Source organism: Pantherophis guttatus, chromosome 7 (assembly GCF_059756535.1).
Source record: "Pantherophis guttatus breed Tessera chromosome 7, ASM5975653v1, whole genome shotgun sequence".
Lineage (NCBI taxonomy): Eukaryota > Metazoa > Chordata > Lepidosauria > Squamata > Colubridae > Pantherophis > Pantherophis guttatus.
Window position 1 is genome coordinate 27,651,176 of NC_142069.1, and position 23,780 is coordinate 27,674,955.

At 37.2% G+C, this 23,780-nt stretch overlaps 1 protein-coding gene across 2 annotated transcripts; it reads left to right on the forward strand.

The window, feature by feature from the left end:
* The first annotated feature begins 4,933 nt into the window (after positions 1–4,933).
* On the forward strand, positions 4,934–23,377 carry HMGXB4 (HMG-box containing 4). Of its 2 annotated transcripts, XM_087873827.1 has the most exons (12): positions 4,934–5,145; positions 6,983–7,071; positions 7,599–7,715; positions 12,248–12,898; positions 13,166–13,233; positions 13,628–13,709; positions 14,696–14,760; positions 15,004–15,109; positions 16,229–16,398; positions 17,605–17,727; positions 18,173–18,260; positions 21,741–23,377. In XM_087873827.1, exons 4-11 carry the CDS (start codon positions 12,337–12,339, stop codon positions 18,215–18,217), a joined length of 1,221 nt encoding a protein of 406 aa, XP_087729953.1. In that variant the 5' UTR covers positions 4,934–5,145; positions 6,983–7,071; positions 7,599–7,715; positions 12,248–12,336; the 3' UTR covers positions 18,218–18,260; positions 21,741–23,377. The 2 variants fall into 2 exon arrangements, with proteins under 2 accessions (XP_087729953.1, XP_034259041.1); XM_034403150.3 differs by having other exon boundaries at positions 12,248–13,233.
* The last annotated feature ends 403 nt before the right edge of the window (positions 23,378–23,780 follow it).

A 23,780-nucleotide genomic window follows, 5' to 3' on the forward strand; every position in this document is an offset into this window, starting at 1 on the left:
TAACTATCTGACAGAAAGCCTAAAGTGTGCTGTAGGTAAAATCTGTATATATCCTCTTTATGCCAATTCCATTTCCTGGGAAGTCCAAGTACACATAATTTATTTGAGTCGGCAGATTAGCTACTGGGGGCTGATGCTAGATAGAAGAATTCACAGAAAACTTTCTATTTTCTGCGCTACTCGGAACAACATACATTTTAAAAAGATACTTGGTTGATACCTAGGATACTTGCAGCAACCCGTATCAACCTCAGAGCCAGTCAATGATATTTGTGATACATTTTTAAATGTTCAGTTGACTGAGTTTCATGTTTAATGAATAAAAATTTATAATAATAATAATAATAATAATAATAATAATAATAATAATAATTTCCTCTTAGAAGCCATGTAAATAGCACTTCACAAATAATGGATGTGACAAGCCTTTATCATCACATGCTTTCAATTTTTTAGCAAACAAAAAACTGGAGCAGGAGAACAGGAAATAGAACTAAACAGAAGAATGTACAATGTCATGTTTGGCTTAATAACAACAGAACAGCTTTTTTGCAATTTGGCATTTTCCAGATGTTTTGGGATTGGGAATTGCAATCCCACAACTGGATGATGCCAGATTGAAATAGGATGCAATTGTTCCAAATGCTTCATGAAAATAAATGATATTGAGCCATACAGCAATTTGACTTTGAAGATAGCACATTTTTAAACAGCTTTCAGAGGGAAATCATTATGTGAATTCTGTATGCTTTGACAGGATATAGCAGCTTAAAGCAAAAGCAGTGAGTGGAATTTTAATTAAAATACAAAACTATCAAGGAACCCAGGCATTTTAAGAATGAAATGATGTCTTTTCAACCATGTATGGAATGCAACATAGTTTCACTTCTAAATCATTGGTAAAATAACTGACCTTCAAAGGGAGTACATTTATGCTTCCTGTGAATTAGGAGACAAACACTAATCTTCCATCCTCATTTTCTAATCATACTTCTATTTTTGTCTTGACAGCTTGTTTATTAATAGACTATTTAAAAAATCTTCAGCTTCTGATGCTAAAATTGGTCTTCTTGAGGGTTTACATACAGAGTTCAGAAGCAGTATTAGATTTGCTTATATAAAAAGTACAAACTGGGCTTTAAAAACCAAACTCCACCAATCACTCATGTCATATCAACATCTTGCAGAAATATATAGAACTTTGAATTAATTAGCAGTAATTAGCAACATCCTTAGAGTAATGCAACATAAGCCAAATGATGTCATTAAAACCTGATTGAATGTTATGTTCCAATTAAATGTTCTCTGAAATAAATTATGAAATATCTTCTAATATAGTGTATAAGCAAATGTCATTATATATGCATACAGTTAAATGACTATCTACTTGGTAAGCTTTAGGTTAGGATGTTGCACTATACCTTTTCTTCATGTCTCCCTCACTGTGGACCATCATTCCCCAGATTAATCGTCACCTTATTTTTCTGAAAGGCTCTGAAGATATGGTTCTGTTGGTGGATTTAGGGACCCCAGATTATGGAGCCAATCAAGTGGCTTGTTTGACTGTGTTTGTCACTGTCATGGGAGGAGAGGTCAGAGTTTGGGGTTTTTATTACTGTATATCACCTGGCGTCACCGTATATGAGTTGGGCAGCTATATAAATTTGTTTAATAAATAAATAAATCTTCATGTCCTGTTGATCTTGAGCTTTAAGTTTAAATTTTGCTGGTTTGTAGTGCCTGGTGCAACAATCTTATACTTTTGCAATATTGTAGTTCATGTATTCCTACCTTTTGTCAAGGAACTCAAGTTACTTTAGACAATACTCTTTCCTCCTGTTTTCCTGTACAGGTCTGTGTGATTGGTTGAGCTGAAGAAAAATGAGAAGATCAAAGTCACTCAAAGAGCTTCAAGGGGTGAGTGGAGAATACTACTGATATTAGCAGCCACATTTTTAGACCATTGTAGCCCAGCAGTGAACAACACACTTCTTCAGATGGCCTTGTGTATGGGAGTCATGCAAGCTGACCAAAAAAAAAAAATGGTATTATTTAAGAATTTATTCAATAGGTAGATTGGAAAATCAGACTATGTAGTACCTGCCACTTAACCTATAATAAAACTGGCTAACAGGATGACTTAAATTTCAATTGCATACACTAGAAGCATTAAATTCCTAGAGTGTTTTTTATTTTGGTTTCCAAACAACTGTAATGATATCAATTTTATCTGAAGAGCCACCTCTCCCCAATGGGAGAAGCCTTCCTACTCACATCAGAGTCCTGCTATAGATCCAATCTGCTGAGGAATTTGAGCTGGCAGGATCAAAGAAGAGCCTTTTCTGGTGTGGCCCATCTCTGTGAAACATTCAACCACTAGAGCTGAGAACTGCCCTCACCCTTTTGGCCTTATGGTATGGTATTAAAACATGGCTTTGACACATGGCCTGCAGCCCCAAGGACACTCACTACCGGTGGTGACTGATGTGGTAAGACCTCATCCCCAACACATCCAGCTCTTAGTTCTCTTAGTTTTAATTATAGCACAGTTTTTAGTACTTTAATCTGGGTAACTTTACTGTATTGTTTAAATCAATATACTGCATCTTCTATAAAGATGCGGATTCAATTTGTAACACCTTACCTAATAAAATATCGGGGAAATACTGATCTTCTTTATGTGCAACTATTATCAGATCAATGAAAGTAGTTTTGTGGCCAAATTTTGCTATGTTGTATGTAAAATTAGGCAAATAACATCCCACTGATAATCCACCACCAACCACAATATCAAGCGCAATTTATTCTACCTTTTATTTTTGTTTTTTACTATTATTATTGTTTTTAATTATTTTGTTTGGAGTATTGGTCCATGACCATAATAGACTGTTGTAATAAATAAGTAAGTAAGTAAGTAAGTAAGTAAGTAAGTAAGTAAGTAAGTAAATAAACAAACGAATTGTAAAATAATTTCCTTAGCCAAACTTTCTAAGCTAGCATGGACTGCCACTCTACCTACTCTGGCAACTCTGAAGTCAAAAGCAATGAAGACATTTCAAATTTGAAATAAAGCATGTCTCACATGTCTCTACACCTAACAGCGTATTCCTCCTCTCACCACAAAACAAGGGCCTCCTGAATCATTTAAAGAACTCTCCTTAGATCTTAGGTGCACTTGTGCTTCTTTTTAATGCAATTATTTCACCCTTATTATTTTACCAAACAGCTTCAAAAGAAGCAGTTTACACAGTTGGTCAAACAGGCTAAGAGAAACTTCTAAGCAAATGCATAAATTCATGCCTTTGAACCTAAGAGCTAGGAAATCTTTTTTTAGGAAAACCCAGAGTCTTAAAGGAAAGATGAAGAGAGATGAGGAGAGCACATTTTTCTCCTTCTGGCCACTTTTTACAGAGGCACAATTGAGAATGTTTTAACAAACTGCATCGCTGTTGGTTTGGTGGTAGCAGTGCCTGAGATATAAAGTCTATATAGAGTGGTAAAGACAGCCGAGATTATAAGAAACTCACTTCCTGTTGTAGGAAGAAATATCCTTCTGGATTCAGCTCCAAGTGGGGAAAAAGAAACTGGAAACATGGAGACTGCTTGGAAAGATGGTTTAATGATGGACAGGATCACATGGTTTGAGTTCCTGAACAGAAAAGGGGCCGAGATGCAGCGAGTCCCCGGGTTTTATGCGCTCTCTGGCTTTGAACTTCCTGGGGCCCAGGAAGAGTATCCTGATTAGTTGTCAGACTCCCAGGGGGTGGGGGTCTTAGCTAGCCTTACTGGCTGATGTAACCTTCCCAGGTGCCATGTGGTGAGTTTCTGTTGCTAGATGGGTCCTATTGTGTTAGTTTCAGTTGCTAGATGGGTCCTATTGTGTTGCAGATGATGGTCCATTGACAAAGATGGGAGGGAATTGAGTCTCTGCCTCTGGCGATTGACAAAGGGTGGCGGGGGGAGAAGGTGGGAGCTGCTTCATCTTTAAAACATGCTTCTCCATTTCTCCAGGGAAACATAATATTCTGCCTTTTTAATATTTTTAATATTTCCCAATATATTTCATTCCTCTAGGAAAGGGGTGAGTGCTAACTTCCTACACTGATATTCAGGATACTGCTTATAAGCTCTCTGCTTAGAACTCAAAAGCACTGTTAGAGACCCCTCACACCCCCTTTATGGTCTGTTTCTGTTGGTCGCCTCTGGGAGGAGGTTTCGAAGTATTTCTAGCAGGACTACCAGATTCTGGACTACCAGAGCTTTGTTCCCTATGCCATCCGTCTTTTTTTCTCACCATGTACACGTATATATCCGAACTAGACTGTTGTTTGTGTGTGTCATATAATAAATGTGGGTATATCCATTTTTTATTTATTTTGTCATAGTTACGTAGTGTATGTTGGAGGTATGGTGTCCCTTTGAGAGCTGTATGCAACGATAATTTCATTTTAACGTATGTCGAATAGTGTACATTTAAAGTGACAATAAAGTTATTCCAAGTTTGAAATTATGGTTTAACAAGACTAGGAGCATCCGAAAAGCGCGCCAAGGAGCTCGAAGTAGCAGCGTTTCTCCTCCAAGCCTGAGGAGTAGCAGCCTCCTCACGCTTGGAGAGCCACGGGCGCCACAATCGACAGTCCGCTCCGCGCCATCCAAAGAAGAGACTTGAAGAACGATAGGAAGGGCCCTCCCTTGGCTTCGGTCTCCGTGCCTCAAGTCGAATAGTGCCCACTTCCACCCCTAGCAGGGGAAAAACAGCCCGCTTTCGCCACCCTAAGCTTGACTTCCATCATGGAGAACCGCCGCCTCTCGTCCCGCCTGATTTCTGCCGTTAGCAAAACCGACGAGAGACAAACTTCCAAAGGCCGCCTCGTCTCCCGTTGAAATCTCGCGCGATGTCTAGGGCGCCGCCGCCCCCCCCCCGCGGGATCTCGCGCCTTCTCCCCGCCTTCTCGCGAAGGGCGGGCTCGGGCCACTGTCAGAGCGGCCTCCGGGAGGCTGCGGGATCCCGGGGGTGCCTTTGCGGGGGCCGGTGCCGACCGGACCTCCTTATTCTCGGCGGCTCTCTTGCCGCGATTGGAGAGAAGAAGACTGCCGGATTCTGACGGCTCGTGCCTGGCTGTGTGAGGCTCGATCTCGCCGACTGTAAGCACAACCTGGAGAAAAAAGAGGCGCGCGCGTGTTGGCCCGGATGCGAGAGCAGCCGGGGCTTGTTGGGCCACCTTCGCTCCGTTAAACGAGCCGGTGGCTGAAGGCCGGTGGCGCCGAATGAGTAACGGGACTGCAGGAGAGACTTGTGGCGGGAGCTGTTGCGGCATTGGCTTGATGGAGGATGATCGTGTCCTCCTTCGGGATTTGTCTTCCAAAGCATTACCGCATATAGCGCTTGTCAGGAATAAAGGCTCTTGGTCAAGGGGTCTCCAACCTTGGCAACTTTTAAGACTTGTGGACTTCAACTCCCAGAGTTCCTCAGCCAGCTTTGCTGGCTGAGGAACTCTGGGAGTTGAAGTCCACAAGTCTTAAAAGTTGCCAAGGTTGGAGGCCCCTGCAGTCTTGACAGTTGAGCTTTGTATTTCCCAGTTATACCGGGTTACTTGGAAACGGGGGAAAGTTTTTCCTGTGGCGGGGAGCGCATCAGTTGTAAATTTGCCTTGTTTTGGCTGTTCTTTAGAAATGGAGGTTGAAACGTTCCTATAGAAATACCAATTTTTTTTAAAAAAAAATAATCCTGGAGCTATTTTTTTTTTAATCTTTTTGTTAACACTCAAAAACAATGTTTAAAAAAAACAACCCTTCAAGTGTGCTCTGGAAGAAACTGTCATGCAGACAGTTGTCATTCTGGGAGGACAGAAGGAAGGCTTCAGTAGCTGCCCTTCTCACCTGAACTGTCATTCTTGAGCCAGGATGAGGAACCTCTGCACAACTGAGGACACAAGAAGTTAGAAATGCTGCAGAGGCCCAGAGAAAGGACTGTTTTTTTTTCCTTTTTCCCGTCTTCTTTCTTTTTATTTATTAGAATGTAAAATACAAAGGAAAATGAAAATAGTGGGGAAAGTAGGGGAGGGAAAAGAGAAGAGAGGAAAATGTAGGGGGGAAATGAAGAAAAGCATTGACTTCTCACATTTTAGTGCAGTAGAATAACATACAATCTCAATTTTTTATTTTTACATAGTAGTATATAGGAATCATCGCTATAACAACTAATTTACCTAATCAGCAAAACCCAAAGTCAGTGTTTCATTTTTTTCCCATCTCAGTAACAAAGTCGAAAAGCAGTTTCCAAGTGGATTATTCCATTTATGTTTTGACCAGGGGTGAAATCCAGCAGGTTCTGACAGGTTCTGGAGAACCGGTAGCGGAAATTTTGAGTAGTTTGGAGAACCAGCAAATACCACCTCTGGCTGGCCTCAGAGTAGGGTGGGAATGGAGATTTTGCAATATCCTTCCCCCAGGACTGGGGAGGGAATGGAGATTTTGCAGTATCCTTCCCCTACCACGCCCACCAAGCCATTCCACACCCACCAAGCCATGCCCACGGAACCGGTAGTAAACAAAAATTGAATTTCACCACTGGTCTTGACATAATTAAAAACTACTCTTGGTGGCAATTCTATCTCAGACTCTCGTTCTCTATAGCCTTTACTTAAAATACATGGAATTAAATACAGCTCTCTGTTTGAAAGGCCTTGTAGCATTGTAAAAGCCATTTCAAGAAAATCTGGAACATAGCATCCAGCTACTTGAAATAGAATATTAGCAATCATCTTCTCTGCCTATTAGTAAGGGCATTGAATAAATGAATTCCTTGTTAAAATTAGGTCCTTTCTCTATGCTTTGATCTCTTTGAAGGGCAATGTTGTAGATAGTAGCATCTCTTCATCCTTCTTTTCATTCTTTCAAATATTTAGTCCTTTCTGCATTATGATTCCCACTTTATCGGAGAGTTATTCTTATTCTCTGTTTCTTATACCTTATTCTGTAGTTGGAAACAGGAGGAGGCTAGACGTGGCAATACATTCCCAGATCCCTGCAGGAGAGCCATGGCTTATGATGATTCCAAGGAAAAAAAAGGTAGGATTGTTTCATAATATAAGAGATGTTACTAGCCCAGCCATGTGTGGAGGAAAAATCCAGTACCTTGCTTGGATTGGGTGTCTACAGTTTTTCATATCTTCTCTCCTTATTCTCAAATTTGTGGGAATCAGGACTGGAACAAGAGTGTCACAAAGAATAGTGTAGAATGTTGACAGGGTAGAATTCTATCTTAATTCTTAATTCTATCAGCTCCAAGGAATAATAATTCAATTTAGACTGAATGCATAACTTCTGCATTGCAGAATCCTAATATCTATGTCTTTGTATGAGCAGCCTTTTCAATTCTTATCATAGGGAAGGAATTGAGTAAGAATAAAACTTAATTTTTTTAAAACCACACTTACAACTTAGAACCACTGATGTTTAAGTTTGAATGGGTGTCTGCCTGTCTTGTATGCTTCTTTTTCTTCATCATCATTTATTTGGGGCCATAATATAGTATCTTATAATGAAAGCTTCCCTTCATTTTAATTGTATTCCTTTCTTACGTAATAACTAAACAGATGATGTGGGACTAGCAGCTGGCAGAACCCAATAAGGAAAGAAACGTTCTTATAAGGATCTGCTTCTGGAAAAGAAGGAGACAGCTGCTCAAGAAGAATACAGAAAATAGGCTGAAGGTGAGAGAACTGAGAGAGAAGGAGAAAAACCTTTATTCTGATTTTGTCAAAATGGTAACAATTGAATTAGGAGTGAATTGACAGTGAGTTTATTGTTCAATGTCATTATTTCATTAACTGAAATACAAGTTCCAGTATCTTTATGAATTATGAATGTGTATTACCGTTATTACTAATATTAGTGTCAATTTCATTTTATATTCCATTTCTCTGTCTATGGGGAATTCCATTCTGAAAAGTGGCAAAAATGGGAGCCAAGTGTAGCTCCTGAGGGATCCATAGCTTGAGAGCAAGAGAAGAGAAGGCCCTCTGCTGTGACCTAGCAAACAGACATTGAAAAGTAAAGGCAACTTCAAGAGAGTTTCTTTTGCATTTTGTAGCAAAAGTCCGATGGGATAGGAAAGGTCTAGGACTTTGGATGTTAAAACAAAGGTGTTAACCTGTTTTACAGAATAATTGACAATAAGTGCTGAACTTTTTAACACAAGTGTAACATCCAGCATCATGCACTGCTGCATTTTTCACTAATTGAAACTTCCAGAATATTCCAGAATTCTAGAATATAGAAGCTTCATGTAGAATACATTGCTGTGACCAGTTTGAGATGTAACCCAGACCTGTATAAATTTATTTATTATTAAATGATGTCTGACCCAACTAGATGTACCTTTCACCAGTTTGAATATTAAAAACAGCTCAAAAGCACTGCCAGCTATTGCAGACGTATTCTTTGAAGTAGTGTTTTACTATCTAGAATAAGGTAAACCCCAGTCCTGAGCCAGGTTTCCTGTAGCCCAGCAGCACTTCTCACATGTTTGAATTTAATTCCAGTTTTTTAACTTTGACCATTGTTGAAGTTAAGTAAATGTCGAAGAATATGTAAAATACTGTGGTGTGACTGAAAAATTGACAATATAAATAAAAAATACTCTTGCTGAATTAGTCCATTCAGTGAAGCATTCTGTTTTCAAATCTGATTAGTGAGATTTGAATTATAAGTAGATCATTATGAAGATCATAATTTCTGTTCCCTTCCTCTAATGTTCAGATATGCTGCTTTAAATATAAAATATTTAATGTAAGTATACGGGGGGGCAGGGGAGGGAAAGGGAATAGTTTCTGGGAAAGGTTCACAGTTTTTCTTTAAAACGATTATTCATTTTTTCTTGATCTATGATTTTTCTAATCAGAATGGGAAAAAACACATTTTTTAAAAAAAAAATATTCAGTTTTCTCTTGATGAATAATTTTCCAAATCAAAATGGTTCCGGTCTACTTCCATTTTGTAACCATAAAATACTTATTGTGACCAAAATTAAATACACTAAGTATATACAGCTTCCAGTATTCTCTCTATCAGAATCAAGATCTCCGATTCTGTTTTCCTCAAAAGAAAAATTTTAGTAACAGGAATGGGAAAATTACAGAGGAGAAACAGTGTCCCTGATAACTGAAATCAAACTCTTTGGAAAAATATAGGGAATTTGTGAACATTTAAAAATAAAAAATAATACCATTCAGAGAAAAATGTATATAATAACTAATATCTAACTCAGAGCTTCCCAATCTTTCACAGTTCACAGTCCTTAGTGTCTCAGTAATTTTTCCACAGCCAAAAGAAATACCTAACAGTTCTGTTTATTACATGGTTAGGTCCAAACAACATATTATATCCTAACTAATTAGTAATCAATTGACAAAAATCATTAACATAAATTGAAAGAAAATATATGTTCACTTCATTCTTAAATAACCATGCTTACTTACTAATAGAATGTGTTCATTTCTTGGGCATTGCAGAGTTTATTAAATCAGATTGGAATCAGATTGGACACCATTACCCTCATTTGCTTCTTCACATTGATTTTGCATGTTACCTGCTTTTTATCACAGCCACCACCAGAAACCCAGCTTTGCAAATGAACATCACAAAAATATGAAGCATTCCATGGCATCACTGAGTTTGTTGAGATGCCCCATTTGCAACCAAGATATAACCTGAATCTATTTCCATTTGGTTTCAACCCATTGGTTCTGGCTTCATTGTCTGGGGCAACAGAGGCCAAGTCCATTTCATCCTCTACAAATAGTCCTCGACTTATGACCACAATTGGGAGCAGAATTTCCATTTGCTAAGCAAGGTGGTTGTTAAGTGAGTCACATAGTCATTAAGTAAATCTAGCTTCCCCCCCCCCCCCGCCCTCCCAATTGACTTTGCTTGTTGGAAGTTATCTGGGAAGGTCAAAATTGGTGACCATGTGACTCCAAGATATAACAGCCATCATAAATACATGCTAGTTGTCAAACACCCAAATTTGATCACATGACTATGGGAATGTTATTTCTCATGATCTGATGATCATAACCTGAAGACTACCTGAACCTTCACTAGCTAAATTTGCAGGATTTTACAAGCTTCCCAAACACTGTTCTTTAGGATTTCAAGTTACTGGATATGACCTACTGTCCAGAATTAATCAAAATCATCTCTTTCTCGTCACTTCCTTACTTTTTGGTCATTTTCCCTTCCTTCGGCCAATTTCTTGCTATTGGTAAAGATTACTTGTACCTTATGAAAGCAGGCTCTTTTATTCCCTCTTCCATGTTCTGACAAGTTGTTAACAAGAAAGCTGTTAACAAGAAAGGAGGTTGTGAGATCTCTAATGCTGGGCAGAGTTTGAATTTCCATCCCGTGTCAGGATAGATAAAAGCATCTATTGTTGTTATCACATAGCTCTTGTAAGCTTTGATAGCTGACCAAAACAATCTCATCCATATCCATATTGCCTATCAGGCAATCTATAATGATACTTTGTTACAAATTTCTGTACAGGTATATGATTCTTTTATGTATAGTGCAATCACCCTCTCTTTTTGTTGAGTCTCTTCCTTTTGAATAAGATACAACCAAAGTTGTGTATCCATCGTGTATCACTAAGTGTCAGTAATGCCTATGATATATTTGATATCTTGTATTAAGAATTTCAGGTAATATAATTCATCCCTGCATGAATCACCTTCCACATGTTATATCAGATCTCTCACTGTTATGTTGGTTCTGCAAAGAATCACCAATCACCACAAAATTCTTTTTATTTGGTTTCTTTGACCCATTAGGTCCTGAATCTCTTCCACCTTATTTTGAGATACCAGGGTTAGCATGCTTTATTAGGGTAGCCATGAATTGTCTTCTAGAACAAAACTGTAGTATCAGCTGCCAAACTCCACTAGCGCTGAGTATTTCTTGATTCTCTTGCTTTTAAGGGGGCGGGGGGGGGGTTGTCACATTTTTCTACTTGTCTTCCCCTTCTCTGGTGTTTACTTTTCTGTGTCTCTCCTGAGGAATTTCATCTATCTTGTCCAGGAACTTCTCACATTTCCAGGTGTGTTAAAACCATGCTCCAGTGTCACACTCAGTAATTAACTGCAATCAGCAGTGCAATCAACAATTCAGTGGACAATCAATAGATGTCAGGAAGCAACGTAATCATTGAGCAACCTTCTCAACTTTCTTGCCTCTCTTATCTCTCTTCTCAAATGGCTTCTAAAAATACTTAAATTAGTTTCTAGTCTAACTGATTAATGTTGCATTAACTTAATCACAATTTACGATGTCTGTCTTTAAAACTAATCAGGTGGATCAAACTAGTGTATATTACTAGTGTAATATTTTGTATTGGACATCATGAGTATATTAAGCAGTATTCCATCATGTTCACCAAGTGCCATTACATTTTTTAGTCTATATCAAAGTATTGCTTTTGATCTCTAAAAACTTTCTGATTCTTGGTATTTAAATAGCTTCCCCCCACCCCCATACCTTAATCAAAATCCAAAGATACTTACCTAAGAAAGGCAAAAGCACAACTGAACATTCTTTTGGGGTTTCCACTGAGGAGGGAGTGTCAAAAAAGTAAAGATGGCAGGTGAGATTGTGCAGTTGAAGCCCTGTCCTTTTTTAAGGAGTGTAATGAGTACCTAAAACAGGGCAGGGCTTTAATCATATTACCCATTTTGAGGGTATTTGGTTAGCTGTGGAAATCCCTGTTCCAGAAAAATCTGCCTGCTCCTGTTTAATATATTTCTGGCCCTAGACAAAAACTTCTTAATTGGTTTAGGTATTTTATGTTTTAGTTTCTTGCTACTCCAACCCTGTATTTTATTCCTCTGACTTCAGATTTCTTACTCCAAATACTGTTTTCGGTTCCCTACATAATATGATTTTGAATATTGATAATATATTGTATTTTGCAGTTTTCCTTTCTTGCAAATCCAGCAGGTGAGGTGTAAGATGTTCAGTAAACTGTTGCATTATTTATAGAGTTCACTAAAATAGAATATAATATTATGACTATAAGATTAATAATCCAGAAGCCTTAGAGCCATATCCTTTGTAAGAACAACAACTGAAGTTTTCTAGCTGGGTAGTTTAATAATCTGATGTTAGGACAGTTTGTAAATGAAGCTACCGTTGATTTTGACATCCTGTGCATGTACTTATTTTTACCTGTTTTCTCTGTACTCTATTTTAGACTTTTGTCCTTTTGAACTTTCCTTGCCTTTGGAGTCATCATCAGCGAATAGAAAAAAGTAATTTTTTTCACTCTCTGCTAACACTGCCATGGATTTGCTTAAAGCCATCAACACTCCTTTAACTACCGGCTCCAAATCATCTAAAAGGACTTTGGAAAAACCATCTCATTCTTCATTCAGTGCTGCCAATTATTCAGAGGGTAAGAAGGAACATCACAAGAAGAAGCTGAGTGGAAGCAGCGATCCACCCTTGGATGATAGTACTTTCCACAAGTCCAAAAAAATAAAGCCACCATATGTAAACACTGAAATGCTGACCTTACGTGAGCCTGATGGCTTAAAAATGAAGTTAATCCTCTCACCAAAAGAGAAAGGGGGTACTGTAACAGAAGATCCCTTTCCGCATTCTGGAGCTACAAAAAAGACCTCTAAGAAGTCTAGTCGGGATGAACAAAGCTCGCAGCCCTCAAGCCATGATACACACAGCTTCTTGAAATCCCGCAAGAAGCACAAGCCACCTACAGATCCCCATCCCCTTTCTCCTGCTGAGGGCTTCAGCCCAGACACATCCCTCTTCCCTGAAGGCCAAAGCAGTGATTTTGAGCTTTCAAACTTGGAACCACAAATGGAATCTGAATCTTCATCTGGAGGTGAGTTGGAAGCTGGAGAACTAATCATTGACGATTCATATCGGGAGATAAAAAAGAAAAAGAAATCAAAGAAGAGTAAAAAGAAGAAAGACAAGGAGAAACACAAGGAGAAAAAACACTCTAAATTGAAGAAGAGTTCTGGACTCTCTTCATCACCAGCAGCAGTGGAAATAACACCACAACTGCCTGTTTCTCCAAATAGTATCCAGTTTGCTCTACCTGCCCCTCCTCCTTCTTCCTCACCACTACCACCTGTTTTCTGTACAGATAGCCTGAATGAGAAAAAGAAGAAGAAAGAAGAAAAAGAGAAGATTGAGAAAATAGAAAAAGAAAAGGTAAAACTGCATAGCAAGTGAGTACTATAAGTTATGGTTGATTCTTGTAATAGCAAATTCAAAATGTTCTTTGTAATTCCAGTTTTTAAGCCATAATCTGCTACCGGTATTTAATCCAGAGGTTTTTGTGTTGTAAAATGTTTTAGATTGTGTCTTTTTTCATTATCATCATGAACTTAAGGCATTAAGAAATCCTGCATTTTTTCCTCCAACTATAAAACTATGGCTTGTAAAAAAAAATATATACTCCATAACAAAAACTTCAGCTCAGGTACTAATGTATAAAGAAGTGGACTATGAGATGGTTTTTCAGGTATTTCTGTAGGTATTAGAAAGAAATTGATACTAGTACATACTGTAAAATATTATCTCCCTCCCCTTTTTTTCTAATTAGCCAAAGAAGAAAAATATGTCTGCCTACCAAGTATTCTGTAAAGAATATCGTGTGAACATTGTGGCTGAGCATCCAGGAATAGGTAAAATAATAGCTCTGTAAGGGTTGAATTTTTGTTGTATGCTTAAAATCCAACCTCTATTATAGTTTCTTTAAATTATTTGCATAAAGAATAAAGTACCCATTGGAACAGTAAGTGAGGAGATTATGCACATGCTTATAGAGACACACATTTTTAAAATCTGTACTTTCAGGAAGAGATACTTTCTCACGGTGAAAAAGTACATTTCTTAGTGATACCATGTGCATTTCATATTCAAACTTAAAAAGACATTTTAGCTGGTTGCCGAAAAATACAAAACTTACTATTACATATAAATCATCCTGATGGGAAGATTCAAGATTTGAGATGTCACCTCTAAATTTCCAATTAGTCTTTTCCTCACTATTAGAACCCAGAGAATATTTGACACTTACTGTAATAACTTGTTTGGCCATCTTTAAGTTAGAACTATAAAGAACTAATTTTAAAGAATAGAAAGGCATTTCCCAGTTCTATTCTAGTGCTTGTGGTTTAAAACAATTGCAGTTTCTTATCAGGGCAGGGCCACATAAAACATACTACAATAATTTATATTTTGGCATATTTTAAAACAAGACCATAAAACAGGGCAAACAGTGTTTTAATTCTCAAGACAACATGGCCAATCGTAGTTCAGGTTCTGAGTTTCCCTTTGTCTTGTTACACAGTTTTTGAATTAAGCAAGTGGTCAAAGTGTAGCTTGCTGTGAATGTTGAAACCATCTTTAATATTTTTACTTATGGTAGTAATTTGTATAGCCAAAATATATAAAGTCATTCATTATAGGATGCTTTCTACATTTAATATAAAATCTGGCATGGATAGCTTTATATTTCATAGTTATTGAAAAATATTTATTGTTACATGTGTTGTTAATGTGTCTTATAATGGATTCAGTGCTTAACTAAATATTCATGAATCCTCATTAAAATTAGAAACTACCTGCTTTTATTCTGAACTGTTCACCTTCTCTGATTTCCTGCTAGATTTTGGTGAGCTGAGCAAAAAGCTAGCAGAGGTTTGGAAACAGCTTCCAGAGAAAGATAAGCTGGTAAATATTTGAGAGGACATTTTTTAAAAAATCTTGAGTTGACTTGCGCCCAGGATGCTACCATAGTGCATGCATTAATTTACTCCCCAGTGTAGTTTATGTATAGCAGTCCCCTCCACATTTAATAATTATGAAATGCTTGGGATCTAAGTACTCTTTAACTATGTGGGCTGCATATTTTGCTAATCAATTGCCTAAACAATGCAGTTTTCATATCAGTTTTGCTTTCCGTATTCTTTGTAGGTTTGGAAGCAGAAGGCTCAGTATTTGCAACATAAGCAGAATAAAGCAGAAGCGACAACAGTGAAGAGAAAAGCAATGTCATCAGAAGGTTCCCCAAAATTGAAAGGTAGCTTCCACATTCCATTACATTCATATGTTTTCTTCCCATGATAATTTTTATTATTGTAACTAAATATATTGGGATATTTGTCTGTGTCATCAAATTGTTCCAAGATTCCAGAAATGAAATTTATCATTAACCAGCTGATGAGAAATTGGCAGATATTAGGGCTTTGGTTTACTCCCAGAGCTCAGAATTCAAATATGAAGGTCTGAGAAGTATCAGAAAAGCTGCTTTAGGCCAGGATTGCTGTTAGTTTGCCTATTAGTCAGACTATCTAGAACATGTCTGCATAGATTAAAACAATGAATTAAATACCAAAACACCATAGGCACAAAAAATGTAAATTTGCTTGGGTTTTTCATAATTGTGTATTAAACTGATTTGACTTTTAGATAATTATCAGCTGTCTTTTTAAAATAAAGTAATAGATGGAACGGTATGAGAGATCTGGGAAAGCAGTGGTTGAGGAGTTGAGTTATTTGAGAAGAGGCAGCACGGTCAGTATATTTCAAAGAGACTCCACTTAAATTAATTCATTGTAACCAAAGTTGAGAATTTACTTTGGCTGCTGTCAGGATTTTGTTTTAATCCAGACTTAACTATACTTTCTTTAACTCTGTGTTATTCTTGCTTTTATCACCTAAGTAGCGTTTGACCTAAGGTCAAAGGATTCTTATTCAGTCAAAACTGTTAACTCCATGAATTGAATAATCAATACAAAATATTCACAATGTGAAATAGGCACAAATATGAAGAGAGGGAACTTTGGTGGAGCAGTGATTGGAGAGCTGTCTTTCACAATCTGATGCTGTCCATGTATGTTAGTCTTCATGCTTCACAAGTACCTGGAGATTGTGAAAATTCAAATACAACATAAGGGAAGGTTAACAGGGAAAGCTTCTTTGGACAGAATCAATGCAAGCATGAGTTATTTTGAGTTGTGAGGGAATTTGATAATAATTATTAAACTTCTATGCTCTCTGGGCAGCTTTTCAGCTCTTCTTTTTTCCAAAAGGCATGAATTAGAGAAATATTCACATATATGAGATGTTTCCCTGTTTCACGTTTTTTGTATATTGTATAAGATTACAATTTTAAAACAGTTTTATTGTCCGTTTTCAGCTTCTCTAACAAGCGTGCCTTCACCCCATAAAAAGTCCCCAACTAGCACGATGGTATTATCCTCTTCACCAGTAAAGGTTCCTGAGACAGATCCCATTGATGTAGCTGCACATCTGCAATTACTGGGAGAATCTCTGAGTCTTATTGGCCACAGGCTGCAGGAGACTGAAGTAAGTACCATGTGGTTTCATTCTTCTGTAATATTTGTAGAAAATAAAGAAAATATATACAAGATCTTTTGCCAGGAAATAGTGAGTTGAAACCTATTTTAAGTCTACCACAGAGAGATATTTGGAAGTAGTTCAGGTAGGTATTTCCCTAATTCAGACTTATAACAAGGAAGAAGCACAATCAGACTTGCATGATTCTATTATTATAGCCAATCTTAATAAAAGTAGTATTACCCTTCCTTGTAGTTGATTTCTTGGTCTAGTATATCTAGTAAGGCTGACAATATTGTTCTTCAGTCAGATCATGGGTGGATGGTCCCTAGGTCACATGTGGCCCCCAGCTCTAGTTTTCAGCATCCTAAAATTGTAATGCAGATGTCTACTTTTGGTAATAAATTTTCATTTTAAAAAAATAAACCATTGAAATAAATCTAATTCACCTACAAAAATTGGAGTTGAAAATTCCAGCCCCACCTCTTGTAGTGAATAGTTAAGATTAATGGAAATCACAATCCTGAAAAAATCTGGAGTATGCTATGTTGTAGAAGATTGGCTCTTGATGCACTGACTCCAGCCTCTGTCCACTCCTTGTAAAAGTCCCCAACACTTTTGAATGACCTTTTCCTGACAATCCTCTCTAGGCTGCGGTCATCCCTGCTGCTTGTGCACCTTTTTCTTCCACACTTTTCCCTTCCACATAACTTTCTATTAATGTGCTTTGATACAGCACTTTGGGAACATCCAACTTCTTTTGCAATTACCTTTTGAGGCTTTCCCTCCTTATGGAGGATGTCAGTGATGGTTTTCTGCACAACTGTCAGGTCAGCAGTCTTTCCCATGATTGTGATTCCTACTGAACCAGACTGAGAGACCATTTAAAGGCTCAGGAACCCTTTGCAGGTGTTATGGCTTAATTAGCTGATTAGAGTGGAACACTTTGAGCCTAGAATATTGAACCTTTTCACAATATTCTAATTTTCTGAGATTGTGAATTTGGGGTTTTCATGAGCTGTAAGCCATAATCATCAAAATTATGACAAATCAAGGCTTGAACTATCTCGCTTTGCATGTAATGAGTCTATCTCATATATTAGTTTCACCTTTTAAGTTGCATTACTGAAATAAATGAACTTTTGCACAATATTCTAATTTTTCAAGTTTCACCTGTAGATTAACAACTTTTCAAATTCCTTTTTGGCCTCCCAGGGAATGGTAGCCGTATCAGGAAGTTTATCAGTTCTCCTGGATTCAATTATTTGTGCTCTGGGCCCTTTGACTTGTCTCACGTCCCAGTTACCGGAGCTAAATGGCTGCCCCAAACATGTTTTGGTAAGTTACACTTAATTACCAAGCTGTCTTATTATGTCTTAAAATTTAATTGTGCAAGGCACAAACAGAGACCCCATTCAGTATAGTAGTTGTATTCAGTGCTGCAGATGCAGTTGCAATGGGTGATGGCAATAGCAGGTGGCAGGAGGTAGGCAGCCAACCAAAAGGGCAGAGACAATGGGAGAGATAGGCAGGTGAGTATAATATGATGTGGGAAATTGTCACATCTATTTCAGCCATTGTTGTTTTAAAACAAAGTAAACAAATAGGAAAAATCCTGAACAAAAAATTGGAAGATTTGTTGTCAATTTGGGCAATGCAGAAGTGGGGCTGGGAAATCACAAGTTGCCTTTGATGGGGCTTTCCTTAAATATTCTATTCAAACAAAAAGTGTTTCACTTTGTAACAAACATATTGAATTAATTTAATGTTTCTGTCTTTTCAGTCAAACACATTAGATAATATTGCCTACATAATGCCCGGTCTTTGACAAAAAAAGCAAGTGTGGAAAATAAACTACTGCCATGCTACTGGTGTGTATACATATATATTGGGTTCTTCAAGTCTCAACCTACAGAATTTTAAAGTTTTTTGTCAATAACTGTTTAACTTGCTTTTATGAAAAAAGTCCAGAACTTGAATTTGCAAGAATTGAAGAATGTTTTCTTAAGTCTGTGTGTTTCTACATAACTAGAGTTTAGTATTTTTTTATATATCGGCCTTAATATAAAAGGAAAAAGATATATTGAATTATTTTAATTAGAAATGTCAAGCAAGTTTTGGACAAACACATGCCATGGACCCAATACCACTAATATTTTAGATATAAAACAGAGCCCTTATGGTGCAGTGGTTAAACTGCAGTGTTGCAAGCAAACTCTGCCCGCGGCCTGGAGTTTGATCCTGACAGGGCTCAAGGTTGACTCATCTTTCCATCCTCCCAAAGACAATAAAATGAAGACCTAGATTGTTGGGGCAATATGCAAATAATGCTTCAACATTGTAAACCATCCAGAGAGTGGTGTAAAGAGCTATGGAGTGGTATATAAGCCTAAATATTATTACTATTGCTATAAAATATTACCGGTACTTCTCTAAATGGAGACAATGGAATGGAGAAAAAATAATGGACATGTTCAAATTAATGATGGGGGGAAATTGTCGTATCCTTAAAGAACTGTTCGGACATTAGGAATTCTTTATTAAATGTTGCATTAATTGTCAGGGCTACATACAAATTTGGGAGTGAATGAAATCAAATCATTAAAATGGTTACTTCTTTAATGTGACTGCTTAAAGCAGCTATATTTTTCTACACACACACACACACACATACACACACACACACACAGAGAGAGAGAGAGTTTTAATAAGTAGCAGTGAGGTGCTAATTCATGTTCATTTAAGTCTTGAAGCAATTCTTCCAAATCATTTTCAAAACATATATAGCACTAGTAATTACAGTATAGAAGTGTAATATTTCATACAATGTTCAGATTATGAAAGAAAAGGAAGATCTTTAGCCGACAATTCCAAGCTCCAAATTCTTCACATTTAGATAATGACTTCTGAAACAGTAGCTAAAAATATTGTCATAGAAATCAAGAGCGTTCCCCCAATTATGCAAATTCCAATTTAGCATTCTTATTACCAGCAACTCAACTTCTTTCTCTTATGGTGCTAACATTCATGTACGGGCAGTTAGACAGGTGATGTTGAAGGACTTATTAATAATAAGAGGAAGAGAAATCTAATGTTTCAGCACTGGCTTAAGCGCTCTGAATCTGTTCTTCTCTGGGAAAGCACTTGCATAGGATTAAGTATGGCATTTTTAACATAGGAATTTACATTTTTGGATATGCATTTTTGTAGATACCATATTTTTTGGACTATAAGATGCACCTAGATTTAGAGGACGAAAACAAGGAAAAAAATAGTTTTTGGCCTCCACGCATCATGTTTTCGCCCTCCCCGGGCCCCCAGAAGCACTTTGAAAGCCAAAAACAGGCCCATTTTTGGCCTCCCAAACCCTCCTTGCATCCTGTTTTTGCAGAGTGTTTCTGGGGGCTGGGGAGGGTAAAAACGTGACACACGGAGGGTTTGGGAGCCCAAAAATGGGCCCAATTTTGGCAAAAACGGGCTGTGCAGAACACTGCAGTGTGCTTCCGGGGGCCGGGGAGGGCAAAAACGCAATGCACAGAGGGTTTGGGAGCCCCAAAATGGGCCCATATTTGGTCTATAAGACGCACCGAAATTTTCACCCACTTTTAGAGGGGAAAAGGTGCGTCTTATACTCTGAAAAATACCGTAGTTTTAATTAGAACACAAAAAATTCTTTCTATTACTACTGTTCAGAAAACATGTACAGGTAGTCCTCAACCTATGGCCACAATTAAGCCCAAAATTTGTTGCTGAATGTGACAGTTGTTAAGTGACTTTTGCCCCATTTTATAACTTTTGCCAGCTAAGTGAATCATTGTTATTGTTAATATAGTAATGCACTTGTTCACTTGTTAAGTGAATATGGCTTCCCCATTGACTTTGCTTGTCAGAAGGTCACAAAAGGTGATCACATAATCTAGGATGCTGGGTCATAAGAGCCAGTTGTCAAGCATTCAAATTTTGATCGCATGATCATGGGAGTTGCTGCAATGGTCATAAGCTTGAAAAATGGTGATAAGTCACTTTTTCAGTGCAATTATAACTTCAAATGGTCGTTAAACAAATGGTTATAAGTCAAGAACTAACCTGTATTGGTTTTATAATCTATACACCCTTATCATAATTGAACTTCAGGTTATAACAAGTATTGATTAAAAGGAGATTTTGAATTTTTAAAAAAGTATTCATATGAAAATAGCAATACAGGCAGTCCACGACTTACAACCATTCATTTAGAAAAGTGAAAAAGTGGCATATGTCCAGTCCTCACACTTAAGAACATTGCAGAGTTCTCATGATCATGATTGGATGCTTTGTGACCCTCATATATTTACATGCCAGGGTAATGTAGCGCCATTTGTGACCTGTCCAGCTGGCTTCTGACAAACAAAGTCAGTGGGGGAAGCCAGATTCACTTAATGATCACAGCAAAAAGATAATAAAATTAGGTGCAGTCACATGATGACTCACATAACCACCACATTGCTTAGTGATGGAAGTTCTGGTTCCAACTGTGACTGTGAATCGATGTGTCCTTATAGTGTGATTAAAAAAATGGATAAAACAAATGTTAAAATTCTAACCTTATCACATAGGATTTAAAAATCTTAAAACAATAGGAAATGAAATAATTTTGAATCCAAGTATATACGGTACATCACTTACCTAGGCTCTTAGAGTTGATATTTTTCTAGTTGGTGGACTATTAAATTGACTGGTTTTCCATCATTTCATCTTAAGCTTCCTGTAAATAATGAAGCATCTGTCCCCATTCCTATCCCCTCGTTAAACCTGATGATTAAAGTACTATGTGCTAAGAGCTAATGACTTGAGGTTTTAGTGATTAAGGCATCAGACTAGAAACCAGGAAAACATGGAAGCCAGCTAGTGACCTTAGGGGAGTCATTTTTCTCTAGGAAACAGACAATGGCAAACTACTTCTAAAAATCTTGCTATGTATCACTGACTCAAAGTTGTGCAGATATACAAGCAGTATATGAACTATAAAGAATGTCAATCTTTAGAGCTGGACATTTAGCAGAATCATTTAATTGCATTTACACTAAATCACTACTTTTGGAAAGTTCTTTGAGTTTTCAGCATTGAGTGGAAAGTCTTTAAATTAGGAGTTCGGTAGCACCTTTTCCAACTAAAAAATGTAATTAAAAGGCATAATCTGTCTGACCAAATGAGCTACATCTGACAAAAGCTTATTCTATTTAATACAATTCGTTAGTTGGTGCTATCAGACAACTGATTTTTTTGCCAGCCTAGACTAATACAGCTCTCCTGCAAATGAAGAAAGGTGATTTTTACTTCTGTCCTTCTGTCCTGTGTTACCCCACCCACAGATATATCACAAAAGCTAGAAAAATCAGAACACAGAAGATAAGCACAGGCGAGTCAGAAATAATTGCCTTCTTCCAGTGGCTGAAATAATCTGTCAATTAAAGGCTTTAATTCATAAACAAACAATATGTAGCTTAAATTTTCAGCATCTTGGATTAAATAGAAGATCTGCTTCACATTTACCATGTGCAATGTGGTAGACTTGATGTTTTTAAACATACAAATGTACTTGATGTACCTTTATTTAAAATTTGTACACATTTGTATAATACATATCTTGTCATATTTGATAGTGAAAGGTTTTGAACCTGTGCTTTTGTTTTTTTATAGTTCCTGCATTTAACCACCTTGCTATTGTACCTATTGTACATAAATGTTTTTATACCTGGAAATTTCATTTTGATTCATTTCTATTTCCTCCTATTAATTCATGTACAGGTTTTTCAATATCAGAAAATTTTCTATCCCTCTGCCATCAGTATGATACTATGTATGATAATCACCTATATATATCCTGTAGGACTCTGTATTCTATGCCATTTTTTTAATTTTGTCTCAATGTTATTACAGTTTGAAATTCAATCAGTGTGTCTACCAGGAACAGTTGTTATAAACTTTTTAGTTGTAAATGAGTTTGTCATAATTTTCATGTGAGGTTTGTGGGTCACTCTGCTGGCATTTATAACAGTTTGGGTCCTGAGGTGGAAAAGCATAGTACAGGTAATCCTCAACTTACAACTGTTCATTTAGTGACTGTTCAAAGTTACAAAGGCACTGAAAAAATTACTTATGACCATTTTTCACTTACGACCTTTGAAGCATTCCTGTGATCATGTGAACAAAATTCAGATGCTTGGCAGCTGGTTTATACATATGACCACTGCTGTGTCCCAAGATCATGTGATCATCTTTTGCAATCTTTTGCTATGCAAAATCAATGGGGAAGCCACATTCACTTAACAACCATATTACTAACTTAATAACTGAACTGATTCGCTTAAGTTGGTCTCCTCCGGGTTCCGTCAGCTAAACAATGCCGGCTGGCGGGCCCACGGGGGAGGGCCTTCTCTGTGGCTGCCCCAGTTCTCTGGAACCGGGGACTGATGGTCCTGAGATCTGGACCATCCCCACCCTATTGGCCTTCCGAAAAGCGGTGAAGACCTGGCTTTTCTGGCAGGCCTGGGACCGTTGATCTCGCTGTTGTGATCTGGCGAGATCCGGCCATGAATGGTATGAATGGGTTTTAATTGTTTTTAATGTTTTAATTTTTAATGTTTTTATATATGGTTTTTAAATGCATTGTAAGCCGCCTTGAGTCTTCGGAGAAAGGCAGCATACAAGTTGAACAAATTAATTAATTAATTAATTAACAACTATGGTCAGAAACATCACAAAATGGAGCAAATCTCACTTAACAAATTTTTCACTTAACAAAAATGTTGGGCTCAATTATGGTCATAAATTGAGGACTACCTGTACTGTATTTAAAATATGAAAACTTGAGCCTGTAACAGATCAACATGTAGATATATACTTACATTGTTTTTGATACAAGCTTGATTGTTTTAAAATTGAGACATTTGTCCCCATATGCATTAGCATATCAAGCAAATTGTTGCTATTAAAGTTATTAGCAAGATGCTTTGTTTTTGAGGTGTTATTTCTATTTCCACATTAAATGACATCTAGTTAATAAAATACTGAAATATTAGTACTATGCTCATGATGCAAAATACCTTGAAATCATCAGTAATCCAATATTGCTGTACTGTTAGATTTAAAATTACTTTTTCAGTTGGGTGCATTTTGCATATGTATACTGTACATATAACTTTTCTGATAAAAATTCAAACATGTTACTTTCCAGTATTCCAGTAGATTTAAAGTATGAGAAATAGCTTTGCATTTATGGTTAGAAGTTGCAAAATGTACTTTTAAAATTTATAACCTTAAATTCATTTGAATCAGGGTGAGAATCCAAAAATTTTCTCAATGCTTTACTGACTCAACTCAACAGAGTTTCTTTCCTGCTTTGAGTTGAT